At 43.8% G+C, this 12,210-nt stretch overlaps 2 protein-coding genes across 4 annotated transcripts in view; one reads left to right on the forward strand and one right to left on the reverse strand.

Moving 5' to 3' along the window:
- EIF2AK4 (eukaryotic translation initiation factor 2 alpha kinase 4) overlaps positions 1-6,784 on the forward strand; it is a 30,181-nt gene extending 23,397 nt beyond the window's left edge. The window contains exons 32-39 of one of the 3 annotated variants that reach the window (XM_072339266.1): positions 350-436; positions 909-1,021; positions 2,539-2,597; positions 3,164-3,261; positions 3,938-4,006; positions 4,574-4,618; positions 5,743-5,867; positions 6,337-6,784. In XM_072339266.1, coding sequence (XP_072195367.1) covers positions 350-436; positions 909-1,021; positions 2,539-2,597; positions 3,164-3,261; positions 3,938-4,006; positions 4,574-4,618; positions 5,743-5,867; positions 6,337-6,391 — 651 coding nt within the window. In that variant the 3' untranslated portion in view covers positions 6,392-6,784. Of the gene's footprint in view, positions 1-349; positions 437-908; positions 1,022-2,538; positions 3,262-3,937; positions 4,007-4,573; positions 4,619-5,742; positions 5,868-6,336 lie in introns of those variants that run through there. The other 2 variants (XR_011903905.1, XM_072339267.1) reach the window with 2 other exon arrangements.
- An 808-nt stretch (positions 6,785-7,592) lies between these two features.
- SRP14 (signal recognition particle 14) lies at positions 7,593-11,391 on the reverse strand. Its single transcript, XM_072339272.1, has 5 exons — positions 11,222-11,391; positions 10,886-10,958; positions 10,005-10,117; positions 8,794-8,826; positions 7,593-8,471 (listed from the first exon to the last, which is right to left on the reverse strand). Exons 1-5 carry the CDS (start codon positions 11,243-11,245, stop codon positions 8,382-8,384), a joined length of 333 nt encoding a protein of 110 aa, XP_072195373.1. The 5' UTR covers positions 11,246-11,391; the 3' UTR covers positions 7,593-8,381.
- Positions 11,392-12,210: the final 819 nt, after the last annotated feature.

The following is a 12,210-nucleotide window of genomic DNA, read 5'->3' on the forward strand; positions in this document are numbered from 1 at the left end:
AAAGGCCTGGGTAGCTGGGAGAGGTGTTGTTCTGCTGAGCATGCCTTGCCCACAAAGCGGATCCAGCCAGCCATTCTGTGGGGGAACTGGGACTGCAGGGCTTGGGCAGAGCGCCTTAAATATAGGCTTAGATTTTGGTTCTTAAGGACTGTTAGGTCAATGTATCCACACAAAATTAAGTTTCACCTCCTGGACCTGTTAGTAAGGCTTTCTTCACTCAGAAGTTTTCATATTGAATGTAACTGCTGCATATTAAGTTACTGTAACTGAAGATGGGAGACTGATTAGGTGATCATTTTATAATCCGTTAAATTTCTATCCCATTCCTCTGTCCCTTTTCCTATTTCAGTCCCAGGAAGAACTGCAGGAATATTGCAGATGTTCTGGGATTACGTATGTAGCTCTTGTGTCAGACAAAGAAGGAAGTCACGTAAAGGTAAGTGTGGTATCAGAGGATGTTCGGTGGTGTTTCACGTTGATAAACCTATGTTTTTTATTTCTTAGGATCATGAACATTACATTTTTCAATAAAACATTTCAGTAGATGGAATTCAAGTAAATGTAGGTTTGGTTGCAGAGTACTAGAATGCTTAGAAAAAAAGCCTGAAGCCTAAGATGTTCTTATTAATACAGTATTTGCACCTCCGAACCATTTTGTTTAGTGTTATTTATCACATACGAGGTAAAAGCAGATGAGATGGTTTAAGCTTTGGGAATGCGGAGTAAAAATATATTGAAAATATATAGAAAGCGGAGATTTAACTGACAGTGATTGATTACTTGGGATGACAGCTTCTTCCATTTGACTGCTTCACCTTTAATAGGTGAATAACCCAATTTGGTCTTGAGACGTTTATTCCTATGCTGTTCTAAGAAACAACATTAAGAATCACTGAAATGCATCATAGGTGAAATCCTTTGAGAAAGACAGACAGACGGAGAAAAGGATTTTTGAGTCTGACTTAGTAGATCACCTGGCCCAGAAACTGAAAACTAAAATCTCTGATGAAAGATGTAGTAGGTAAGTAAAATAAATCTTTGCAAAGTAAAGACATAAATGTGGTTTTCTTAATGAAAAATTCTATGCTCAGTTGAACCTGGATTGTATTTAATAAAGAATAGGAGCTTTACTGAGTTCTTTTTGAGGGGAAAAAGGAAGCAAAAAGCTTAGCTACTGAATTTTATTACTAAGAACTGATTTCCCTAGGAGCCGTTATATTGAAACTTGCTCAGTGCTTCACAAATTAGAAGACTGTGTGTATCCCTCCAGCTGAAAGGCAACAAGAACGCCAGTAACAATTGTATGGCAGAACTGCCTGCAAGTTCCCATTACTGACTAGAAGTGAGTTATATTTGTGCACTGTGTAATCAAAGAATTTAAGCAGCGGGTCCCTCCCATTTTGAGGGTAAAAAATATGGTAAAAATGAATGTGTGACTCCAGCACAGCTGTACACCTTGACTGGCACAAGTGAAAGTAACACCTGGCCAGCACTGAGGGACTGTATGTATTTGCTGAAATTACTGTTTGCTGGGACAGACAGCAATGCTGAAATCACCAGAAATGCACAGCAGTGTGACTGTTACCTAAGTAGTAGAGCTGTTACACACAGACCTTATTAAATATGTACTTAAACACACACTTATACATTTGCATTACATATGTGTACATATGTATGTACATATGGTAATGGCAGCAGGAACGGTGTCTGAATTCTAGTTTACATGAATAAGCCAACAGATTGGATATCCATCATATTTCTGCATTAACAGTAACGGAAACATGTAAGCGATGAAATGCTTCACTCAGAAATACTGTGCACAGGTGGATGGGATCTGTTACCCACCCCCTCATTCTGCCTTTATCTGGCCTCTGCCAGTTGCAGCATTTAGGTATGCAGTTAACCTCATTCTCATGTGTTTTGTGGCAGATCTGTAGGCTCTATTATCAGAAGCTGTGAAAGAAAAGCATACTTTCTAAAGACTACCTGTAAATCCTGAGAGCAGAATACAGAGAAAAAATCACATTTGGTAATAATAAAAATGCAACAAATACGATCATAATATTACTGACAAAGTGAGTGGATCCAAATAATCAAAAGCTTATTTTGATTTGTAAGACCTCAAGTATCAATACTGCTTTGGTATTCTGGTATCATCAGTATCAACCCTCAGAAATCTGTAAGTTGATTAAGTAAACGATTCAGAGACGATATTTTCTTAATATGCTGTAGCATTACGATCTAAATCACTCTTGAATCATGGGAAGCACAATTGTTCGTAGCTAAAGGAAACACAAAGGTTGCTGTGCCGTTGTGCAGCAATAGTCCAGTACAATAGCAATAGTCATTTGCTGGGCCTGCTCTATCTGATTTGCTAATGTCATCTTGTCTGAGTTCCTGTCTGTTCCAGAACAGAACATAAATTTACCTGTTGGAATGAAATAAGTGTGTATGTACCACAGTCTGAAACCACACGTTGTCAGAGCATGCCTTCATCATTGTTAATTTGTTTCCTTAACTGTCTTTGTTAACTTTCAGAGAAACCTCAGATAACCTCTCAGTACCAAACCAAAAGGGATCATTCGCTAATATTTCAGGTATTTAGTCTCCGGTTAATGAGCCACTGAAAAGGATTCCTTTCTGTCTAGTTTTGTTAGGAAAACTTGCTGGATCATACGTTCTACAAGCACTGCCAAGGTCAGCACAGGGACACGTTTTCTAGCAGCACATCAGCTCAGAAACACTTCCCCCTACTCTCAAACACCTTTCAAAGTGATCTAAAACAAACTTTCCCTTGGCTCTCTGCATTAAATGGTTTCTTCAATCTCGTGATAGCTTTCCTCTTTGGATACTATGTATACCAAGTTATTTTGTAGATATTTCTGTAAGTCATTGGGGACTTTCCAGTAATTTCAGGGATCTCTGACATGAAATATCAAGGTTTTATTCACACCAGCCAGCCTTTCATAGGCACAGGCATGCATTTGGAGAGCTTACATGTATAATTCACCTCCAGTCTACTTGACTAACTGTACTTCTTAGCAGCTTTTTGAATCCTACCCTACATGTTAAGCTTATTAATATTTGTGAATTTTCTGTTTCTTGCTGCTTTTTTTCTCTATCACAAGAGAATATAATGTCAAACTCTACATTTGCATTTTAGGTGCATTTGAGTCACATGGAACTCTTGTAGTGCCTAATGTCAGTGTTATAGCTCCTGAAAAGTTATCTGCCAGTGCCAGACGTCGACAAGAAATTCAGGTACACACAAGCCCAATAAGTACTAAGAATTGAGCCTCTAAAACACAGTACTGTTATAATGTATAAAGATTGCACAATGCGATGATATAGAGACTATTATCAGCTTGCTTATGTAGGGTTAGTGCCTTCAAATTAGAGTACAGAAGAAAATGCAAGGCTTCAACTATTTCTATAAAATGCTACCTTTGCAAAATTATCGTAGCTTGCTTGATATATATCTCATATATATATATATATATATATGCATCAAGTGTGTGTGTGTGTATATATATACATACTTGATGCATGTAAGCATTAAGAATGAGCCATTCTTTGCTGTGGCTTCCAGTCATAGGTTCTCACTTAATGGACAGAAAGGCAGCTTGTAACTGCATATACCAGGCTTCACAACCAAACACACAGCCCAGTTTGCTTTAGTTCAGCACCCCTATTACTGAATCTTTACCGTTACAGAAAGATTGTTCGGCCCCAGCCTCCTTCCTGTCTAGTTTAACAAGGTTCGTTGTGGACGTTACTGGAAATTATACTGACAGTGAATTTCAGTTGAAGTATGTAGTTCTGCACCCTGTGCTAGAAGCAGCCTATTCTGTTCTCATCATCTGTGAAACAGAAAACAAATGTTTCCAACCTGGGCCACAAAAGCAGTGTTTTACTCTTGGCCATCTTGTGTTGGCAGGTGCAAACAAGACTGCAGACGTTCGTTTCTAGCTTGCAACAGAAAACAAGTGAAATTGAGATTTTGGCAGTAAGTATTTTGGCAAAAGCCTGAACTAATTTCAGATCTGTAACTGAATTGGATGATGCAGTCTGGAACAAACTGCTACTACCGACCTCACGTTAGAGACAGCAATTTAACCAAAGAAACTCTTGGCCATATTGTGCATCTTTAATGCTCGAGAAGTATCTCAGATTGTATGTGTTGGACAGTTGTACACACCAGAATGGAACAAGTACTTAGCTGTAAAGTTATAAAAAGCTGTACTTATCCTGTTGTGGTAATTTAATAACTTGTTCCTGCTAGATTTGTTCTTACAGTTAAACAGATCCAGCTGCTGCACACGGCTTTCAGACTTACGTGTGTGCATTTCAAGAAATGTACTTCTTATTTGCCTGCGCCTGTTTGAACACTCCATAATGGAATCTGCCATGAACAGTTTGCTTAAAATGCTTCAAGCCTTTGTATATTCCTAGCACTATCAGCGTGAGTGCTTCTGGGGTATTGAAAGAGTGACCCCCCCTTACTGCAGCTAATCTCCAGTGGGCAAACTGATGATAGAAACGTTAAATATTTGATTTCTTGATATTTCTGCAGGTAGATCTGCCAAAAGAAACTCTGATACACTTCTTATTGTTAGAGGTAAGCAACTAAGTATTCTAGTTGAAACTCTAATTGAAGTATAGGTTATACATTTTGTTCTTAACAAAGATGAATGTACAATTCACCTGTTGTAGTTTTTCTCCTTTGAGAAGTTTGAATTAGGCTTTAAAATTTGAAAGCAATTTTCTACCCAGAGAGCTTAACTGAGGCTAGAAAAACCTTCCTGGGAAACGCCTAAGTTACACAAGACACCATGAGGAGATCCTAATCCAAAGCTCTGGATTTCTCCCAGAAGTTGTCTGAAATCCAAACTCAGTGCGTTTTCCAAAACAAGTAAGTTTTAACTTGCAGTTTCAAGAAAGATGTTTCTTTCTTGAAGCTGTTAACGAAGGAGGACCCAAAACACAGAGGCAATTGATACGAGCACAGTAGCTGAAGCATCTCTTCTTAGTGAAGCCAAGAAAAACAGAAGATGTCTAAGTATGATATTGGCCCCCTTAACAATTCAGAAGCTACTTGATTAGGAATAAAAAAAAATGCAGTAGACAAAGCTCTTTCTCTTCCCTGAGAGCAGTGGCTTTGAAGTCAGAAGTTCTTAATACACTTGGAGAGCTCTCCATCTTCCCAAAAACACAAATGACGTCCTGCCTGGAAATGGATGTAGATCTATTAGTTCTCCTTTTAACACCTTCCATAGCGCTGCTCTGCTCTGAAGCAGTGCCCACATGGTCATCAGACTTCCGTGAAACATGAGAACATTTCAGAATGCCTATTTCATCAACCTTCCAAAACACGGAGATAGATAAGTGTATCATCTCTCTCTTCAAAAAAGGGAACAGGGATGTGATGAGTTTGTATCATTCAGTTTTCACTGCCCTTATGCTACAGTTCCCACATTCCATCCAGCACTGCTAAAAGGATAGAGCCACTTTGACTGCTGAACAGTTTTAAGAAAGCGATCACTGAAAAGCCTCATTCCTGACACCTTTTCTTAAATAACAAAGGCAAGCTGCATGTGTTTGCATGAATTACATTTTAATCCTTTTAATGCCCTGTTTGATTAAGGAGACTTGACATGGCACTGTTCAGAAGACTGAATCCTACCAAGAGAAGTACTTCCTTCACTAGAGAATACTACAGTTCCTTGTCATTTTCTCCCTTAGTTTGATGGAGCCAGACATGCATTTGATGCTACTGTGAGACAACTGATGTCACGATGGCCAAAACAGAGATGTTCATACTTGCAAGCAATTTGTGATGAAATTTACAGTATCAAAATGGAGAAGAGGTAAATCTAGGTTCTCGTAGGTACATAAAACATCCCATTGATTTCTACATTTCAGCTTCATCTAGCTTCATCTAATAGGCTGCTCTTCGTTTGTTCTCCCTTTTCCCTCTCCCCAAGTACAGAAAAGCACTATTCAGGAAGCATGCTTGTTTCTTTGAGTGCTCTTTTTGGCTAACATGAAACAAAACTGAGGGTTAATATCATCTAATCCTCACTTCTGGTCATCTAAATGCTACTTTTCATAAACCTTTTCAAGAAATTCTAAGCTGCGCTCATCGATTTATTCTGTTGCTTTCTCAAACAACTGAATAGTGCGTACAAATACATTCAAGTGTGCTTCTACTACTGTATCGTGACCCTCCTTCCTTGTGGGTGGGACTTTGCAAATTTGAGTTCCTCCTGTTTTGAAAGACGACGATTTGGGATCTGACACAGATCTAAAAAAAACCTATTTTGGTTTCCTTTGCAGGGTTCCTGTGCTCATCCTGTACAGCTACCGAGATGAATGCAAGGTTTTGTTTTAAAGCATCTTTTATGGGACGCTCTTCCTAGCAGCCAGTAGTGTTTTCCACAAAGGAATTTCATTTGTAATATAAGCTGTAAATTTATTCCAAAAAAATGGAAATAAATGTTTTATAGGTATTCAAGAAGCAGTCTGACTACAGCCAGAGATATGTATTACTGTGTAATTCTTGCCCCCTTACAATGGAAATTAGCAGCTATGTAAGTGTAAAATGACTTACTTAAATACAGTTTTGAATGCCATTTATGTCCATATGCAACAGTACTGAGATCAGAATCTCAGTTCAAGGATTAGAGAAAACATTATCTTCCACTGTAAATGACTTTTGAAGAACTTTTGGGTAATAAAAAGTTTGAAATATGTATTACGAAGTTTTGTCTTTTTTTTAATTCATCTTAAATCTCTCTATAAAACATGCTGAACTGTGCAAGCATGGCTACCCACATCCATCCTGCCCCCATACTTTCCCATTCAAAACAATCAGCTGCTTCATGGAAGACAAAAATTGAACCCTATACAGATAAACTTATTTTAAACCTAGAGGTCCTGAAAGTAAGAAAGACTTCAGAGAAACCTGACATGCTTAGAAGCATAACAGAAGTTTTGAACTAGCAAACCTAAGCTTAGAGCCCAGGTGAAGGAAGCTGCTGAAGACATAATGACTAAATGGAGCTTAATTTCTTTTTTGGAACTAGAGCTTCCCAGGCAGTGCTTTTTAGAATTACTAGCGTCTGTATTTAAAACTCAGCTGAAATACCAACACATCAGGAAAAAATAAGCTAAATGTTAAGATGAGTAACAGCAGCCTTAGCTGCTGAATATAATGCATTATATGCCACATCAATCTTGATATACCAGAGTGAATATGCAAAACAATCAATTTATTTCTGGACATATATTGGTATTTAACCTCTGTCTGTTTCAGCAACCTGTTCCTGCATCTTTCTCTTAAAGCAAACGATTGTCCTCAGAGCACTGCAGGCTCAGTGCATTAAGAAATGCCCACCTACTTCTGCCTTTTTCTTACGGTGACAAGGAGGGTGAAATCAGAACATGTAAAGAGGTAACTACAATGACAAACCAGCCCAAAAACCTCTGAGAATTGTGAGGTTACTTACAATAGCAACATACAGAAAATAACTCCGGTACAGGGTCATTCCTAGCCATTCACCAGACAAGGCACATCAGTCATCACAACTAAATCCATTTCTCATTGTGTTTAATAGGAACAAGTAAGTATTCATCTTTTACATCTGCTCATACGAAGGAATTACTTTACGATGTGAAAATGGGGAAATCCAGATCCCTGAATATGTCAAAGGATGAAGCCTTAAAAAACAAACGCTCAGGTGACACAAGCATTCTTTAGCTATGTCTGAAGGAACCATGATGCAGCATCCTGCCTCCCCCGCCCCAAGCCAGGCTCAGCACAGCTGGGTCAGCATGGAGTAAAGGCACAGCTGCTGAGCTCTGTGTGAGTTCAAACACATTCTGCCTTACAGACATCTGTACTGCATCATGTAAACAAGTCCCTCAAAATAAGACAAATGGGAAAGCTGCTGTTCCTGGTAATATGTTGGCACCCACTTCCCCTGGTACTACTGTGGCTTATCTTTAAGACTGGGCATCTGTCACCATGAATCCTGTTCCAGTCCCACTTTGCTCGCGGTGCTGTACACGACACTTCACCCTGTGTAATTCCCCAGATGGGTTCTACACTGCCCACCTGTATAGTACAAAACATACAGCAGTATAAGTACAAAACTAGTTGGCAGACGAGTGTAAAGCTATTTTGGTAAAATCTTGTCAATGCTGCTGCCATACAACATCCACAGAAAGCACCTTCTGCCTTCAATTTAAACAAAAGTACTGATCACGTCCCAGTATCCTGCTGGAAAAGAAAAGCCAAAGACAAGTGGTAACTCAAAAAGAAATGGACTTTGCTTTGAGCAAGGGTCAAGTCTATTACAGTGATGGTAGGGCACTGTCCATCACTGAGTTGCTTTACTCTTCTTGTTTTTGCTTTTCTTGTCCTTTTTCTTCAAGCCATCCATGTTAGCTCTCAGCAAATTAGAATATGCCTGAAACAACAATTAGAACCATTAAAAGAACAGATAGACTTACCGTATACACTAGTTCACATATTGTTATGGATATGTATCTTCCTTTTCTCAGTTACAGACAGCCTTCCTCTACTACCCTGGGAAACTACTGTTTCTAAACCAATGTAGAAAGTTAGATACAACACAACAGGATTGTTTCACATGGATGGATGGATGCAGTCCGAGATTAATCTGTATGTCAGTTCAGTGTTGAACCGACCTGGTCCCAGCTCTCCACTGCTCGTACTCACTAATCCCCAATGCCTACAGAGAAGGAAAATAAAAGGCTTACAGAACTTACCATCTGGAATTTATTTACTTCCTTTGAGCTCACCTACAAAAGTAATACCAGAGATTAACCAAGAGAACACTGCCTTCTATTACCAACTATTAGTGCATATTCACCCACCAGTAGCTACTTTAGCAACAGCTGGATCAACTCATGACAACGTCCCATACACATACATATGTACGTAGGCTGTACTGACATGTCATAACACTTTGCTGACTTATAAACTGAAAACGCTCCTAATTAGATTAAGGCAATACTCTGAAGGCTGTCCTTCCCAAATCCACGCATTTTCAAATGGGAAGGTGGTAAAGAAACATTCTAATAAAGAATATTTGCTTTCACTATTCCCTATGAGGGCATACGTTAATTGTACGTTGGAACACGAATCCTGGAACAAAACGCTACAGCCCAGATTCTCTCACTATTTCTAAAAGTAATGTTTTTCCTTGGATTACATCACAGAGGAAATCTAAAGTCAGCTAAAGCCTTTCCCAATCTCTTATTCAAAATAAACACACCAGGTTCCCAACTTCAAAAGTTAACATTTCCTGAAATACAAGAAGCTCTGTAAGTGGGGGAGGGGGTAATTAAAAAAGGAAAAAAAACACCGATCTAGGCATGCTAAGAGAGATTACGGCTTCAAAGCGTCCGCCCCATACCACATATTCTTGACAAGAAACAAGAATCCTTTTCCTACTAGTTCAGTCAGAGAACATTCCACTGTTTCCTGGCTGCTTCAGTAACACCAGGCCTACACCTTTGCTAATTCCAGCAAGCTCTATAAAAAGCTGCCTCCGTCACCTGAGGTTGACTGCAGGACCTTTCTTCCTGGAGCAACAACACCTGTCCTCATCCTGCAGGTTCCATCACCATCCTGCAGCCTTCTGCCCACACTGTCCTTAACCCTCTAGAAGCAGTTTCCCTTCTCCCTCCCTCAGCACCCACGGTTGTGGAAAGCAGGCACAGTCCCTTCCTGCTTGCCCAGCAGTACCATTCTGAAGCAAAAGCTGGCATCGAAAGTACAACTAAACAACTATCCTATCTGTGCAAATGGAACATTTTGGCATCCCAGTGTCAGCTGTGCCTTCAGCTACTTCAGTGCAGAGCAGAAGGGGCAGTTCTTGTGAAATCCACATAAAGCGGCTTCACTTAAAGATGGGGAGTGTTGCATGAAAGCCCATTAGGGCTGCTCATCATCCTAACTCCGAGCTGTCACTCACCACTGTGCTGATTTTCTTCTTTCCATCAGTCGCTCTCAGAAGACACTTATTATCTGCTGGCTCAAAGCTTTCTACGTGGCCTTTGCGTGGAACTGGTTTTGTTCGACCATCATCTGTATTGGAAGACAGAGAATGTTTATTCGTATGACACTAAAATCACGGGATGCCTCCTGACCTGAGATGTTAAAAACTGCTCATGAGATCAGTAAAACACCTTGGAATTTAGGGCGGACTGACTGAAGGAAATCCACACTTTTCAGGCCCCTCCCTCTGCAACTGCAGAAGGGTCTGTCACCTAAACTACCTCTGCCTGAAAAATAAGCCAAGAAAGATACACAAACTCCCACACAGACACGCCGTATGAACCGCTCGTTTAGCAGCACCGTGCTTCAAATGCGATTCAAACTACGGCCCTGGGCACCTGCAGCAGAACCACAGCACAGCCCAGACGGGAAGGAAGCTCAGAGCACAGCCGGCCCACCCCTTCGCAGTGGGAGCAGGGCCCAGTCGAGCTGCAACTTCACACGTCTCCAGTGCTGGAGGACCCACCGCAGCCCTGAGGAGGTCACTGATTTTTCTCACAGTACAGAATTTTCCTCTCACATCCAATTGGAACCCACCAATAACTATCGAGAAACCCAAGAAACGTTAAGAACGTTTTAATTCTCCGTTTTCGGAAGACTAAGAGCTTCCAATTAGCGTTTAACAGCCCAAAAGCCTCCATGTTGCCCGCAGCTCGAAGCACAGCCCCAGGTTACAGCACCGTCCCTGGGTGACGCGCTGCTCTCGCCAGACGCTCTGACGGACACCCGTATCTTCTACAGCACACATCAGCGACACGAGCACCGGTTTAAAGCAGCAGCTCTTCGCTTAGCACTTACATTTCTTCAGCGTAATGAAAACGCTCCCCGAAGTCCTGCACTTCTGGAACAGTCTGGTCAGCTCGGTCAGGAACTGCAACACAAGCACACCACACCGCCTGGCTGCGGCCGCGCCCACCCGGACACACGGATCCCGCCGCCGGCCCGCTCGCCCGGCGCCACACGCGACAGCCCCGACGAAGCGGGGGCCGGGCCGGGCCCGGCGCACCCCGGGGTCTCACCCGGCCTCCTCCCGCCACGGCCGGCACGGGGACGCCTCACGCGGCCGGCGACCGGCCCGAGTCCCGAGCGCCGGGCCCGACCTCCCCGCCCGTGCTGCACGGCGCGCGGCCCCACCTGCTCGCTCTCCAGCAGCACCATCGCCGCGCTCCGCTCCACGCCGCGCAGCCGGGCCGGAAGCGCCGCGTTCTCTGGCTCGCGCAGGAGCGCATGCGCGACGCCAGGCGGAGCCGCGCGCGCCCCGCCCTCCCCTCCCGCCGCAGGAGCGACGGCGCGGGCACACGGCGTCTCGCGCGCAGGGGGCGGCCGGCGCCGACGGCCTCGCGAGGCCCCGCCCCGCCGACGGGAGCGCCACGTCAGCCCCGCGCTGCCGCCGCCACGCCCCGGCACGGCCCACGCCGCGGTGCGACGGGCGGGGCCGCGGCTGCCCCCGGATCCGCCTCCTCGCGTGGCGCCGGCGGAGCGGGACGCGTGAACGGCCGGGCCTGGGGGGAACAGCTGAGGGTCGGGCCGGCGGTGAGCTGCAACCCCGGCAGCGCGTGGTGTCGGGCCTCGCCGTGCTCCTCCCGTGGAAAGGCCGTTTGTTGCCCCTTCCCCACGGACGCAGACGTACAAGGGCAGATGCTCGGCCCCGGGAGCGGGCGCTGATCTCTGGCACTGCTGCGTGACTCCTCGCGTGGTCATCCTCGGGGTGGGTTGTTACCCAGTACATTAAATATAGAACAAACAAGCGATTTAGAACCGGAGTGCCGGAGTGCCGTCCCCAAACCGTCCGCTGTGCTGTTGGCCGTCCTTTGCAGCCCTGCCGATAACCCGCGAGGCAGCAGAGGGCGCTGTGATCGCGCACAGCCCGCGATGCTCAGCAGCCCGTCGCGGCGCGCGGCACCGCCGCAGCCGCCCGTTCGGGGGCTCCGTTCTCATGGCGGCCCAGCAAGCGTGAGCATCCCGCGCCGCCGTGCCCTCGAGGGGGATGTCCTCATCCTCGTCGTGTTTTTCCACTTGCAACGGCTGAGAAGGGAAGGCTTCAGATATGCAAATTCACACGGCTCTTTTTCATAGCATAAAAGTCTTCTAAGCACTAAAGTGACGAGCTTAGGTTGCTCTAA

The sequence above is a fragment of the Excalfactoria chinensis genome, chromosome 5, assembly GCF_039878825.1.
Source record: "Excalfactoria chinensis isolate bCotChi1 chromosome 5, bCotChi1.hap2, whole genome shotgun sequence".
Lineage (NCBI taxonomy): Eukaryota > Metazoa > Chordata > Aves > Galliformes > Phasianidae > Excalfactoria > Excalfactoria chinensis.

What these genes read in the sequence shown, in the direction of transcription:
- SRP14 (XM_072339272.1), bottom strand. Translation starts at nt 11,245, where the DNA reads ATGGTGCTGCTGGAGAGCGAGCAG. An exon ending in TGCTGCTGGAGAGCGAGCAG is followed by an intron (nt 10,959 to 11,221) that starts GTGGGGCCGCGC and finishes CTTGTGTTGCAG; the next exon opens with TTCCTGACCGAGCTGACCAG. An exon ending in AGAAGAAAATCAGCACAGTG is followed by an intron (nt 8,827 to 10,004) that starts GTGAGTGACAGC and finishes TTACTTTTGTAG; the next exon opens with GTGAGCTCAAAGGAAGTAAA.